The following is a 14,098-nucleotide window of genomic DNA, read 5'->3' on the forward strand; positions in this document are numbered from 1 at the left end:
TATTGGAACTATTGGAACTATTGGAACTATTGGAACTATTGGAACTATTGGAACTATTGGAACTATTGGAACTATTGGAACTATTGGAACTATTGAAACTATTGGAACTATTGGAACTATTAGAACGATCTCGAAATATTATTTCTACGGATAATTTTAATGAAAATGTATAATCAAAATTCGCGTCTAGCACTGATCCAGTCACGCCACATTTTCTGGAAATACTATTGTCTGTGTTTCTTTGATAGTAGTGTGGCCTCTTTACAGGTAAAACCTGTGTAACAGATCCGCGTAAATACACAGGGAGCTGCGTAACCAAGTTTTTCTATTTATAGACTCACTATGGTCATATACCCTACGTTGGCATATTCTAACCATATTATTGCGTAAGAATACCAGTGTGCAATGACAATTGGATTTTCATACTGGTAATATTTACGAAAAGATTCGACATTGAGAAAACAATTATTTAGTATTTCACCAGAGACAATCCGAGGCACCAGATAATATTTCTGGTGGTGCTATTCCAGAGATGATGTTACACATTTTTTTCAAAGTAGTTCTTAGCTGATTTCTCAGAGTTGAACCGATTTTGCGATTTTTTTGTATAAACATTTTTTATGGAAAAAAATTAGAGCTACAAAAAAGGTGGATATGAAAATATCGATATCTTCCTTTAATTCTGAGATACTTGCTAAAAACTCGCGACGAAAAAATCCATCTCAGTTCATAACTTCGCAACAGAAATATCGTTGATTTGTCGAAAACCACTGATATTCAGAGAAAATAGCAAGATACCTTTTTTGTCTAAAATTTCATGAGCTACAAAAAAGTCCTCTACCATTTCCTCCGTAAACCCATAGTTTTCAAGCTGAATCGATAATTGATAAAAATGTTAAATTCAACTTCTACTTCAGCTTTTTGCTGCTGAATTATAATGAAGTTAAAAATAATTCAACTGCGTGCATAGCGGAAATGTCCTCTCGAGTCGAAGTTGAATGAGAATAACACTTGCCATCGGTTATATCACCTTCGATAAAAAAAATATTCACCTGCTGATTGAAAAACAAATACGAATACCGTTTGCAAATAAAAAGGGAGAGCGTTTTTACGGGTTGTTTATATTGGAACAGGTTGAACTGATATTTTTGCTCTCTTCTATCTCACATTTTTCCAATATCAACAGTCCCCCGAAATTTTGAATACAATTGGTGTTTACCTTTTACTGAAATGGTGTTTGCCGGCGGTGGTTCGCTCGACATGATTCCATAAAATTATTACGGTACCATGAGCTGCATCTATCACCTGCCCCCTCCTGTCAACCTTTTCCCAATCACCTTCGACACACCGCCACAATTTAGTGTTGGTCACATGCATCCACGTGGTCTGTAAATTGTTGTTTACATTCTCATGTTATTCCTCGATTGATATTCCATCAAAAATGACTATTCATCATTACATCGCGAATTTATCACCGATTAAAATCCATCCAATCTATAATTTTCAAACTAAAATACATTTAATTGGTTTCATTACACGTGTATTCATTAGATTTTTTAAATCTCTTTCAATTCACATATTTACATTCTTTTATTAAAATTTATTGAATATTTTATGAAATATTAATGGATTTAAGGAGAAAAAATTAACATCTTCCATCGAGAATTTAATCCCCAAAAATCTCTTCCGTTTCGATAATGAATAAAATATCTAAATTCGATTTATGACCGTTAATTTACATTATGACCCCACCATTTCCCGGGGATGAAAGAAAAGTTGTCTCAATAAATTTTCATGGTACAAGAGCTGAAATTTACCTCATCGTCATTGGCAATCAGATCCCGCAGTTCTCAGTTGTATCACTCGAAACTCAATATAACCACCAGTTCACGATATCAATCACAAAACAATTGTTTTATCACCAACAAATCCAGAGGAAGTCCTCCCAACTGATCACCAAGTCCCAAAACTCAATACTCCATATTTAATGTCAACGGTAAAGTCGATAACCTAATTAACGAGAGTATTGCCATAAATAATATCTACCAAGTAACAAAAACACAGGTTATAATCTCGTCCAATGACAAAAGAAATAGAAGCCACAGTCTGTATTACCGTAACAATTAGCACACTTGTATCTGACTTTGATGTTGATTTTATTGGACACGCAATATCCTATTGCTCCTTTGACTTTTAGCATACTCCAAAATTGTATTCAATGCAGATTGTGTATGTACTTATTGGTTTTTGTTTCATCAAAATAGTCAACACACAAGTACCACCCACTAACAGATTACGCATGCGTTATATGCTATTCACTCCAACTTATTGTCTCTCATTAGCGATTAAAAAATAACAGTTGATCATCAGCTATTTGCCACTGGCAAATACATCATTGTTATTTATAATCAGTTGTACTTATTCGTTACTAGATTTATTATCGTTACATCCTGCATAACTGGTGACCGATGAATTATCAATGGATTCAATTAGCAACTTGAATCGTGAGATACTTTTGAGCTCACAGGGTCAATTCCAACCAACTCTGGATTCATCAACCATAACACTACAGATTGCTAGATGGTGGAATATACATGTAGGAAGTGTCAGCTTGGATCACGTAGTTCTAATGCTTATTTGTATTTTTAAAATTTTTTTACTCAATCCTTTGTTTCAAGACTCGTTGAATTTTCAATGAGCTATTTGTTTACGTTACATGTCATTCTGAAGTTTATTTGGTTTTATGTTATTCAATTAATCTACCTGATTGTTGTTATTTTTTTTATTTCATCATCTTGGGGTTTCAGGATTCTCAGGGCAACCAACGTAGTTGTACATCGGGTTAGGTTGTGGAAAATATTGCTAATGCGTCAGATTTGTAGTTGACAGTCGGTCCAGGTGTTATAATCGCGGGAAAAATACGTGGATCGGGAATTTTGGAGGAATTTAGTTGAATAATCCCCGGGACATTGATTGTTTAGAGGAATTAGGGAGAGTTTATCGTACAGTTGATTGAGAATTCGTGGTGAGCACTTCGAGGTTAGATTATTTAATGTGTGCACGGCATTGCAGCAATTGCAGCAATCGCTCTACACCATTTTCGTTGTCAAGTGATAGAATTCGATAAGCAAAATTAAAAGTTCTCGTTAATTATTGATTTATCTTGAAACCTATCGATTTTAGGGGAAAAAGATACAGGACTTTTTTGTAGTTCATCAAATTTTCTTGAGAAGAAGTCTTTTTGTGTTTTTTTGGAAACTCGAGATTTTTCGAGATAATCGATATTTCGCAAAACTAAAATTCACTATTTCATTTTAACAATTATTGGGTCATGTAGTTGACAGATTAATATTTTTATTTCAGTGAAGAATGTCGTGGCTATTTGGACGAAAAAAAACCAAAGATTCACCTTCAGACTCCGGGGAAGAGACGGCCAGTAACATCGACGATTACATTCTCGTAGAGAAACAGGTGAATGCACCTTCACCAGTTGGTGGTGCTGGAGCTGATCCCACGAAAAACTTTGGCCTTTACCCCTATCTTCCCCAGAATTCCTCCACAAATGTACCACAAATTCCATCCAACGTCTCCTCATTGGATATTTTGTGCGACGCACCGAACTATTTGCCTTGTATAAAATTCCAACTGAATAAAATGTTGGAGAACGACGTAGAGATGGACAGGATTCACGCCGACGAGATTCTCTCATTTATTTTGAGAATTAAAAGCGAAAACTATGATTACGATTTTTCGTTAGAAAACAGTGTAATTAATGAAATGGCAACGAGCAGTGGATAGTACTCCGATATTTAACTATTTTTATCAATTTCTCCGCTGTATTGTCGCTTATCCTTTAAAAATATTGGAGTATATTATAGTATGTACAGATTTCCTGACAATTCCGTTCTCTTCACACGTCAGAAATATTTTTTAAACATTTTTTTTATTAATTGTACAGCACAAAGACGATAAATACTTTTGGAGGGAAAAAAAGCGTGAGTCGATGTCATTGTTAATTTTTTATTCATACGGCTAAACAATACGTGAGAATTATTAAAACGAGAAAAAGGAATGGTACCCATGTCTTCAGAAATCCTGAGATGCTGTAAAAATATTATAATTTGTTGTCTATTTGTTCAGGAAATAAACAGTTAATGAAATTTAATACCTGACGTATTTTCCGTGGATGAGCATGAGTAATGCCAATTTAACCATATTCCAATTGTTCGAATTTTTGAATACCATCAGGTTTAAGGCAGTGGCCACGTGAGAGTGACAGTTGTCACAGCATAAATTATGCTGAAGCAAAATAAGAAAGTTTAATTCACTACTAAAATATTGAAGTGAGAAATAAATCGAGAATAATTAAAAATGTTACAGTTCTGTACAGAATTCAGTAGTTGTATTTAAATTAAGGGCCGGATGGAGTATCTCGGAAAGATAATTTACTCCAAAATTGGCATTCCTAATTACTCCGTCAATTAATCATTTTTTCCGATAATTGTTAGCTAGCGGCCTAGTTGTTGACAACCGCTAGAACGCTAGCTAACAATTATTGAAAAAAACGATTAATTGCCAGAGTAATTAGGAATCCCAATTTTGGAGTAAATTATCTTTTCCAGATAATCCAACCGGTCCTTAAAATAAATATCTGTTGGTCTCAAAAAAGATTAAGGCCCGGATGGACTGTCTGGAAAAGATAATTTACTCCAAAATTGGGACTTCTAATTACTTTGACAATAAATCGTTTTTTTCAATAATTGTTAGCTAGCGGCCTAGCGGGTGACAACCGCTAGAACGCTAGCTAACAATTATCGGAAAAAACGATTAATCGACGGATTAATTAGAAGTCCCAATTTTGGAGTAAATTATCTTTTCCAGATAATCCAACCGGTCCTTAAAATAAATATCTGTTGGTCTCAAAAAAGATTAAGGCCCGGATGGACTGTCTGGAAAAGATAATTTACTCCAAAATTGGGACTTCTAATTACTTTGACAATAAATCGTTTTTTTCAATAATTGTTAGCTAGCGGCCTAGCGGGTGACAACCGCTAGAACGCTAGCTAACAATTATCGGAAAAAACGATTAATCGACGGATTAATTAGAAGTCCCAATTTTGGAGTAAATTATCTTTTCCGGGCAGTCCATCCGGGCCTTAATATTAAGAAAAAATAATAACAGTTAGTCTTTGGGATAAATTGATAATTTGGAAAAGATAGTCATTTTTTACTTGAAATTGAAACTACAAACCATTCGAGTTTTGTAGATATCACTAGCTTCTGACACAGCGCTGTCCCATCCAGCTGCACCTCCTTTTGCTAGCAAATGATTCAATTGCCAATATTTTGTGGGACTACCGAAAGCCATTTGATCTTCAGAGACATGATAAGGACCAGCAAAATCCCGTATTATCCCCGCAGATGTTGCTATACCCATGTGTCCAATGAATGGAAAGAAATACCTGTAATCAGCGTAATGACAATAATCGCCTCATGAAGGAGTTTCATTCTTAATCTTCAACATTTTTATTATTTAAATATTTTGTGATTAGTTTATGGATAGACTATCAGTGGAATTCAAAAGTAAAAATGAAAAACTGTAAATAATCCACAAAATTAAATAACAAAAGGTAATAAAATTAAAAGGACAAAGCGTACGTTAGGAGTGGTATCGGTGTCCAGACAATACAAAAAGGAAATCTTTTCCTGGGAGCATCAATTTGGAGATCAATTGCCATTGGAGATGTGTCAGCACAATCACTGTCTTTCATATTTCCCAAAATTCAGGGGTAATTCAATGTTTATATCTCAATGCACTGAAATAAAACACGGGATAAAGTAATTCTCTTGCAAAACTGGAGCTCTATCGTTTTTATCATCGCCAATTCCTCTCAAAATTTCAAATTGCTATCAAATTATTTATCATTTATTTTGTTCATCTGTGAAAACACGAAAATTCACAATGGCGTCGTAATAACAGAAATTCCATCGGTAAAATCGTTCGTATCAACATTTCCCGTCGATAACAACAAAAAGTTAATCTCTCTATTGCATGAAAAAAATTTTTCGATTTTTGGAATAATTATTGCTACCGCATTTATATCAACAAATTTTCCTCGAGAATTCTCCACGAAAAATTAAAAAAACGTGAATTTTCACATTCTCACCTGCAAGGGTACGAACATCGTTAATTCAAATCTTGGCGGACAAATCTAGTAACAAAGATGGTGGTGGTGGGGACTTTTGAGAGAATTGGCAATAATTGCTAGATTTTTCTATCCCTTCATTTTCAAGTGACTAATTTCACACAACAAGTCAAACCAGTGGAGTTTCTCAGAGTTTCTCCACCTTTGTCGCTAAAGTCTCGTCTGTCTCTCCGTTTTGTCCATCCACGGAGTGAATTACCTGTGTAATTTTCAGCCGTTTGGAAATAACCCCAGCCAAATAATTACTCATCCCCCAGTGATAAGTTAATCTTCCGAAGCAAAATCAGTCTGCGATAGTGTCTCGGTGAGTTGTCTCGTATTTATCACTTTAATATTCGATTTTGTGGTGATTTAATGTTGATGGTGGACAAACAGATGAGCCATTGTGAACAAGCCATCGCTCGTTTTTCCGTGCAAATGCAACTTATCGATGGTGTTGATTTAATTAATCAATTTATATCTATTTCATTGGGATAAAGTATCGCAGACGTTTTCATCTAGAACTGGATTCTCCAATTGCAGGTTTACAAACGTCATCTGGCAATTTTCCTATTCTCTTCTTTGTTTTCTCATGACAAAACCCCGAGGCCTGTTTTCTTCACTTTTTTCCTCTCTTTTTTCCTCTCTTTTTTCCTCTCTTTTTTTCCCCCGTTCTACGCCACTGATCAAATTTTATATTTAATTCCATTAAATCCTTGAATAGTATATCATTTTACTGTTCCACAATAAGGCAAAAAATATTTCTAAAAAAAACGGACACGATTGGGGATAAATCGGATTTCTCTGGGAGCCAGAAATCCTCCAGATTGTCGACGGAATAAAACAGAAACGACAGCCCAAGTGATACCATAATCAGGAAATTGCTGATATTTATTTTCAGACTATTCATCGATAATTCTCCACTAGTGCACAGCTATCGTTCAAGTAAAAAGAAAAAAAAAACGGTTAACCTGTGATAACGAACTGTTGGAAGGACGCCCTTGTCTCTCGCCAATAAAGTCTGTAAGCTGTAATTCCAATTATTTATCTTATTCCTTGAATAAAATTCATGATATCTCGAGGAAAAGAGAGACAATGGCCGTAAAATAATGAAGATTGTCTTGAAAACGAGGGAATTGTCTTGAGGAGCATGACAAATACAGACTATTAACATTGGTTTGTCCATAGCTGGTGTCATTGATTGAACAATTTCCACGTGATGTCCGGTTTCAGGGGGATCTTGATTCAAGGCCACTGATGAAAACGATGCAATTTTATTACTCAGACCCAGTTTAATTCATGAGGAAGTAAATCTTATCGTGTACCTTTCCTTTAACGGAAATGCATAAATACATTAAATGCTAACGTACATGATTTGTTTCCTAGGAATTATTTATTACGCATCATCACTGGGCTTTTGCCTCCAATTTTCATCTCGGAATAACAAGTTGAAAATATTTTGGCGAGTGTAATGCTCAAGAGGCTGTCAGGGACTTTTTGCAAATATGTACGGATTGAGCCTTCAGTCATCTGACATTTATTTCAACTCAACTGGGATTATTTCTCTATCTCTAGCTTGAGAACTTGTCAGTATTTCATAATGGCTGCGTAAAAGGACATGGAATTAGTACAGATGACATGCTATTGCTATTTCAAAACTTGGGTTTATTCCATTTTCATGATTTTTTTATTTATTTTTCGTTATTCTTCGCCCACGGACGATTACTCAATAGTTGTTTATCGAAATATTAAATTGAGTGCAGCAGGAGCAGTGATGCATTTCATCTGGAATTCGATGTGGCGTGTCGGTAATATATTGTATGTTCTCCTCTCTTGTCATTTAGAATTGAAAAATTTATCGTTTTTCGTTTCGTTTAATTTCATTTGAAAATTGCAGGAGATGGTCTCGTTGAAAAAAGTAATATCCATCGATACTTTTGCTGGCCAAATATGTATGACTGACGTCACTCCACCGACTCGACACCGTTGAGGACGCCCACCTCACTTTAAACTGTACAACAGCTTTCTTGTTCCGTACATCTTGAAACAAGTATATCCCATCAACAAACTCTTGTTTCCGCATTTCCGTTCTCCAATAGCAGTGGGAACGCATCCTATTAAATCGCTGGCATTTCCTCAACAACTGGGGAGGCTCTGGCATGTACAGTCATCTTGATTATTTCATTCAATTGAAATTTGGTTGAATGAAAAGCGAGATTAAATGGTCAAAGTTGGTTTGATTGTTGGTGACACACCCACGAGAGCCCACGTACAAATATGAATTACCCTGTGAATCTATGGTCATACGAGGACGAGGACGACGTCGAGGTCGGCTGTATATTTTCTCGTAATTTATGTTTTTGTCAGTGAAAAATATTTGTCCTGGCGTTTCCGTTTCACGAGAGAGGAAAATAGATTTTCACTTCTTTTTTATCACTTTTTTTTTTCTCTTACTTCGTGCACACTGTACATGTGTGCGGTTTTATGCGGGTGTTTGGGTGGTAAAGATATCACAGTGACCTCCACCTCCGCTTTTTCGTCTATTCTAGAGAGCCAATTCGTTTAACTTTAGAATTTTCCCTTGCCAAGTCTTTGGACTTTAAGGGTCCTTTCTACACACTTGCTAATAGACCCCACATTTCTCGGGTTCCGGTTGCTTCATGTGTCGATGATTCTCCGATAATTCATCAATTGTCTTTGGTGCAATGTATTTATATACGATTGTAGTCGATTGGGTGACACGCATTCGTACACACGCATTGAATGGAGGTCAGTGGAGCATGTGCAATTTTCGATTTGTGCAACGAAATCGTGTCAATTCGATGTCGATTCAGTCATTAAATTACATCAGGGATGATGGACAAACGTCGTCATTGATTTGCATTATTATTCATTCATTGATGTTGTTTAACAGGTGGTGGTGGTCCCGCCGACTCGCAACATCGCGGGATATTGGACTTTTGGCTGAATAACGAATTGAGACTGAGAAAATGGTAGACTACTATAAAGTTCTTGAAGTTACACGAGTCGCCACTACCGCGGATGTCAAGAAGGCGTAAGTAGTTATTTAATTATCTTATAAATAATTATCAATATAAAATAATCAAACATCGCGTAGAAATGATATCGGAAAGTTGATGTTGGGAGGAGGAAAAGAAAAGGAGTAAAAGGAATTATTTGAATGTGAGATTATTGATGCATTGCTGGAATTTTTTTCTCGAAACTTCTCGGTAGTGCAGCCACGGATGTGATGAACTAAATGCAACGTCATATATGGTATTAGAGAGTTACCAATGAGGCAGTTATATCTTTTGCTCTCCTCGGCCAAGGTTGACATCTTGGCCGAGGGGTCTATGACCGCAGGCATTCACGAGAACATAATCTTCGTCGTATTGCACATTCAGCTAGATTACCAATTATTTTTCCCCTCGTTTTCTTCCGTCCAAGAAAAATTCTTTATTCTAATTCTTTAATTGATATTTCGTGTCCATCAGCTATCGCAAACTAGCACTCAAATGGCATCCGGATAAAAACCCAGATAATCTTGAGGAGTCGACGAAAAAATTCAAAGAGATCTCGGAGGCGTATGAAGTATTGATTGACGGTGAGTCATATTTAAAATAATTCTCTCAATTGTGGAGTGTTTAGTCATCCTCTGATGAATTGGAGATTGAATTTTGGTTCGATGATTATTATTATTATTTCAAACAGAAAAGAAGAGGCGAATCTATGATCAGTATGGGAAGGAGGGTCTTCAGATTCCTGGGAATAAGCGCAGACATGAGGATGAAGACTTTGATCAGTTCCATAATTGGTTTGTGTTCAGAGATCCTGAGGATGTCTTCAGGGAGTTCTTCCATGGATCACCCTTCAATGATCTCTTTGATGGTTGGTATTTTGCGTTTTAATGGCTTAATCTAGCTGTTGATTAATTGATGATTCATCCACAGTTCTGAATGGTGGGAATGGACGCAGGGGATTACACAGACACAGCTCCAGACAGAATACATTGGGCTCACCGTTTGGCACCCTCGATCTCAGCCTATCGTCGCCTTTCGGATTTTTTGGAAATGGAGGTGATCTTGGATTTTCGTCATTCAGCAGTTTCGCAAGGGGCTCGTCACCAAGCTCTGGGGCTGCTGTGAAAAAAACAAGCACCTCCACCAGATTCATCAATGGAAAAAAGATAACAACTCACAAGTACGATAAAATGCAAACAATATAAAAATAGTATGAGATAATGGAGATAGCGAACCTTGTTATCTCTCTTTTTATTAAATGGTCAATGGTAAATTATTGTTTTTTCATTGTAGGGTCGTCGAGGGTGGCAAAGAGACTATAACTTTCTATGAGAACGACGTAATAAAATCAAGGACAGTCAACGGAGTTCCTCAATCAATCACGTACAGTTAAATTATTGTCTCATCTATGTTTGCTTCGTGTTAACTTATTGAAAAATATTCAACTGGAAATGATAAATCTTCACGTCTAACTAAATATCCATCAGACGAATTATCTCAATCTCACACTGTACACGAGACTTATCTCTCTTTAATTTCATTAATTATGATTAATATACAGTAACACAGACGCTGGTCGATGCACTGCATTATTCTGTTGAAATTATAAAATTTATTTCTAACACAATTTTTTTGCTCATCACTAAGAGGTTCAGTTATCAATTGGTGCTTTTTTTTGTATCATCAATACTAAAACAACGAAAATTCTAAACAGAAGTGGATAAAACGAATAATTTGATGTGGGAATTACAAGGAAATTGTAGTGATGAGTCTGTTGTTTTATCAGGTTGAATGAGGCATCGACGAGTCGTCAAGTGAGTGACAAAATCAGCGATTCGTCGTCAACTGGTGGTCATACTAGAGACAGTGCGAAATTGTTGCATACGGATAAAACACGGCTAAAGTCCCATCACCATCATCCACATACGAAGCACGAAAAAACTAAAAGAAAGTGAATCATGAGAGAGGAAAAAAAAAAACAACAGCACTTGCTTCATTCTTAATCACAACTTCCCTTTTATATTTTCGCTGTACGTGACCACCAATTCCCCCATCTGTATCGATACTTTTATTATATTCAGATTTATCCGCTTGAAAACGAAAGATACGTGAGTCTTGGCTTTGTGCGGTAGCTGTGAATTCATCATTTGAAAATAAAATTTACAAGTATGAGAAATGAACGACGAATGTCTGTCATGAAAAACAATTATTCATCTCTGCTACGCAATCTTAGATGTTTGTACTCACTCGTAGATATTTAAGGCCATCTTTTATCGTCATTAGCATCACCTACGTTAATTGATCAAATATATGGGTAGACTGCAGTCAAATTGAAGAAATGGAGATTAATTCACTGTGAAGACTTAAAAAAATCATTCGTTTCGTCAATGCTATCTCCAATTCTTATGAAATCAACTTCAATTCAACGTCATCATGCGTTTTAGGCAATTTTCTTTCCTTGATGATTAATGATATATGTGTATATAATGATAAGAGGTAGAGATTAAGTTGAAAAAAATACAGCTCTTATTATTCAAGAAACAATTTTTATATTTAATATCCTTAACAAAGAAAGCTACAGTTGTTTCTAATGTTCCTCGAATTGCAATAGAAATTCATTAAATAGGTGTAAAATTTCGTATAAATATGAAAATATTCAAGTAGCACCGGTAAATAATTATTTAGTGATTATTGTGTCATTGTTTCGATCAATTCCCAGTGCGATACACTTCTGTGAAGGCCATTGTTGATATATTTGCGCGATTACATGTATATTCCATTCACACTGAGCGGCTATCGCTAAAACTTTATCTTTTTAATTTTTGCCAATAGATTGAATGAGACTTGCTACTTTGGCGATGTATTGAGTCATCGCTTCGTTCTTACTCATTCCTTTTTTTCCATTCCAAGAGTCCCATTTTGCTTTGCCTTTGAAGTCCAGCATTCCGGGTCGAGCTTTAAAGTACGTTTAATTATTTATTTAATTACGGTATTGCGTTTATATAATTATCTTACTCGTGTTACAATCGCCGATTGATCCCTGCTTGAAGAGAGCATAGAGTTCCAGAAGATCAGCATCAGCTGGTGTGCTGGCTAGATTCTTCACGTCTTCAGCTGCTTTTTTGAATGACTGAAATCATTTTTTATTTTACATTTCAATGATGATTTACCACAACAAATTCATAAATAACTACATATTCTCAGAAAAATGCGAAATAATCGTAAATTACGAATTTATCGAGAACCATCAAGTGTATTAAATTATTTATAAACTCTGAAAAGTTCCTGTTTATATTTCGTAATTTAACACTGACTCCACAATATCAAACGTGATATTCCGTATTATTCTTATCACTCTGCATGACAAAAACAATTTGACGTCACGAAATTACGAACTTTCAATATTATGAATTAGATAGAAAAAGTCGACTTAACCTTCAATTACAAGGTCTTACAGACAGTCACTGGAATGTCGATTCATGATGGAGGCGATTATTTAAACGAAAATCCGAAGGATGATAATTATTGAAATAAACTCAGACTTACCTCCTCTAGTGACATTGTGTTTGCTGAATTATTTGAAAACTGCCACGTCAGTAAAATGACCTACGACGACAGTTTTATCGATTAACTGTTCAATTTTAAATTGACAACAGGTGAAAATCCGTAATACTTTACCTATGTTATGATGTCCCAATGATTTTAAAAATCACTTGCCTCAATGTTCGATTTGACTCGAATGAACGTCTTCATAGGTCTGACCCGGAGTAAAAATGGAATCGCTGTCCAAAGAGAAATGGTGGGGGCAAATGATTTTGTATAATTTCTGCTATTCACTGACGAAATAAAATTATCGATATCGTTTTTTTGATGAATGCCGAGGCAGGAGTTGCCAGGCGATAATATTATCACCTAGAGAAAAGAATCTTATCAGAAATAATCGATATGATAATATATCCTCTTGTATCCTCTAGATAAAATATCGCCTCATTGATTTCATATTTTCAGATCATCGAGTAATGATTTCATTCAAAGTACTCATGCAAATAACGAGGTCAAAGAGCATTCTCTTCATCAATTTATTATTCCACGATCACCAAAAGAAAGACAAGGAGAATACATTTACGTACATTACATACATAACATGCATTACATTATGTTTATTTATATTTTGGAAGTGTTGAATTAACGAACGATATGTAGGCTTTCTTCGCATCGTCTTTGGACATTCCTTTTTTTTTGTTCCATTGGTCCCACTTGGCTTTTGCTGGATGATCTTTTGCACTGGATCGCTCTGATTCAGAATTTTTTTATTTAAAAAAGCCATACGGAAGTCAAAGTGGCGTGATTGCACACGTACCAATATTTATGTCTCCAAATGTTGCTTGTTTATATAATGCATAAAATTCCAGGGCATCTACCTCCAGGAGACGTTTTGCTAAATTTCGCACGCTCTCCGCGGCTTTGAGAAAATCCTGAAACAACAATCAACGGTTTAAATAATTAAGTATTATTAATATTCAATATTGATATTATAGTATTTAGTGGATCTTTTATAATTGTTATTATCAATGATTAATGATTAATTGTATTATTAATGATTAATGATTAATTGTATTATTAATGATTAATGATTAATTGTGTTATCAATTACAGAGCAGCTGAGTTTCAATTTGGAATATGGGATATCTCTTATCACTTCGACTAATCAATTTAGTTGTGATTAAATCAACTAGTTGATGTGATTATTGTTAAATTGGGAATTGTAAATTCACCTGGTCCAATGACATTCTCTTTTATATCTGCTCTCGTAAATTTATGAACAGTTACTGCGGAGATACTAGGCAATTTTCCACTTTTAAAACAATCATGCAAGAACCAAAGTCCCAGCAG

The 14,098-nt window shown here is 35.4% G+C and overlaps 6 protein-coding genes across 16 annotated transcripts in view; 2 read left to right on the plus strand and 4 right to left on the minus strand.

Annotated features, from left to right (window-relative positions):
• The window catches only part of HDAC4 (histone deacetylase 4), an 18,045-nt gene extending 16,139 nt beyond the window's left edge, over positions 1-1,906 (minus strand). For 5 of the 6 annotated variants that reach the window (XM_011305493.1, XM_011305494.1, XM_011305499.1 and 2 more), the window contains exons 1-2: positions 1,818-1,906; positions 1,220-1,386 (exon numbers count right to left, since the gene is read on the minus strand). In XM_011305493.1, coding sequence (XP_011303795.1) covers positions 1,220-1,262 — 43 coding nt within the window. In that variant the 5' untranslated portion in view covers positions 1,263-1,386; positions 1,818-1,906. The remainder of the gene's footprint in view (positions 1-1,219; positions 1,387-1,817) is intronic. The other variant, XM_011305496.1, reaches the window with a different exon arrangement.
• A 3-nt stretch (positions 1,907-1,909) lies between these two features.
• On the plus strand, positions 1,910-4,165 carry LOC105266969 (uncharacterized). Of its 4 annotated transcripts, none has more exons than XM_011305505.1 (2): positions 1,910-1,996; positions 3,364-4,165. In XM_011305505.1, the coding sequence occupies exon 2, from the start codon at positions 3,370-3,372 to the stop codon at positions 3,796-3,798; it is 429 nt and encodes a 142-aa protein (XP_011303807.1). In that variant the 5' UTR covers positions 1,910-1,996; positions 3,364-3,369; the 3' UTR covers positions 3,799-4,165. The 4 variants fall into 4 exon arrangements, with proteins under 4 accessions (XP_011303807.1, XP_011303806.1, XP_011303805.1 ...); XM_011305504.1 differs by lacking the exon at positions 1,910-1,996 and adding an exon at positions 2,509-2,596; XM_011305503.1 differs by lacking the exon at positions 1,910-1,996 and adding an exon at positions 2,706-3,039.
• On the minus strand, positions 4,007-5,976 carry LOC105266968 (transmembrane protein 222). Its single transcript, XM_011305500.1, has 4 exons — positions 5,659-5,976; positions 5,252-5,462; positions 4,169-4,299; positions 4,007-4,103 (listed from the first exon to the last, which is right to left on the minus strand). Exons 1-4 carry the CDS (start codon positions 5,769-5,771, stop codon positions 4,025-4,027), a joined length of 534 nt encoding a protein of 177 aa, XP_011303802.1. The 5' UTR covers positions 5,772-5,976; the 3' UTR covers positions 4,007-4,024.
• A 325-nt stretch (positions 5,977-6,301) lies between these two features.
• On the plus strand, positions 6,302-11,746 carry LOC105266970 (dnaJ homolog subfamily B member 6). 3 transcript variants are annotated; one of them, XM_011305507.1, is made up of 8 exons: positions 6,302-6,510; positions 7,087-7,208; positions 9,100-9,240; positions 9,680-9,789; positions 9,897-10,073; positions 10,136-10,385; positions 10,499-10,588; positions 10,992-11,746. In XM_011305507.1, exons 3-8 carry the CDS (start codon positions 9,176-9,178, stop codon positions 11,158-11,160), a joined length of 861 nt encoding a protein of 286 aa, XP_011303809.1. In that variant the 5' UTR covers positions 6,302-6,510; positions 7,087-7,208; positions 9,100-9,175; the 3' UTR covers positions 11,161-11,746. The 3 variants fall into 3 exon arrangements, with proteins under 3 accessions (XP_011303809.1, XP_011303808.1, XP_011303810.1); XM_011305506.1 differs by lacking the exon at positions 7,087-7,208; XM_011305508.1 differs by lacking the exons at positions 6,302-6,510; positions 7,087-7,208 and adding an exon at positions 6,558-6,728.
• Positions 11,747-11,912: 166 nt separating this feature from the next.
• On the minus strand, positions 11,913-12,994 carry LOC105266971 (putative acyl-CoA-binding protein). The gene is made up of 4 exons (XM_011305509.1): positions 12,884-12,994; positions 12,752-12,811; positions 12,221-12,335; positions 11,913-12,160 (listed from the first exon to the last, which is right to left on the minus strand). Exons 2-4 carry the CDS (start codon positions 12,764-12,766, stop codon positions 12,021-12,023), a joined length of 270 nt encoding a protein of 89 aa, XP_011303811.1. The 5' UTR covers positions 12,767-12,811; positions 12,884-12,994; the 3' UTR covers positions 11,913-12,020.
• A 276-nt stretch (positions 12,995-13,270) lies between these two features.
• Positions 13,271-14,087, minus strand: LOC105266972 (acyl-CoA-binding protein homolog). Its single transcript, XM_011305511.1, has 3 exons — positions 13,981-14,087; positions 13,566-13,680; positions 13,271-13,499 (listed from the first exon to the last, which is right to left on the minus strand). Exons 1-3 carry the CDS (start codon positions 13,993-13,995, stop codon positions 13,366-13,368), a joined length of 264 nt encoding a protein of 87 aa, XP_011303813.1. The 5' UTR covers positions 13,996-14,087; the 3' UTR covers positions 13,271-13,365.
• Between the last annotated feature and the right edge of the window lie 11 nt (positions 14,088-14,098).

The sequence above is a fragment of the Fopius arisanus genome, unplaced genomic scaffold (assembly GCF_000806365.1).
Source record: "Fopius arisanus strain USDA-PBARC FA_bdor unplaced genomic scaffold, ASM80636v1 scaffold00043, whole genome shotgun sequence".
Taxonomy (NCBI): domain Eukaryota; kingdom Metazoa; phylum Arthropoda; class Insecta; order Hymenoptera; family Braconidae; genus Fopius; species Fopius arisanus.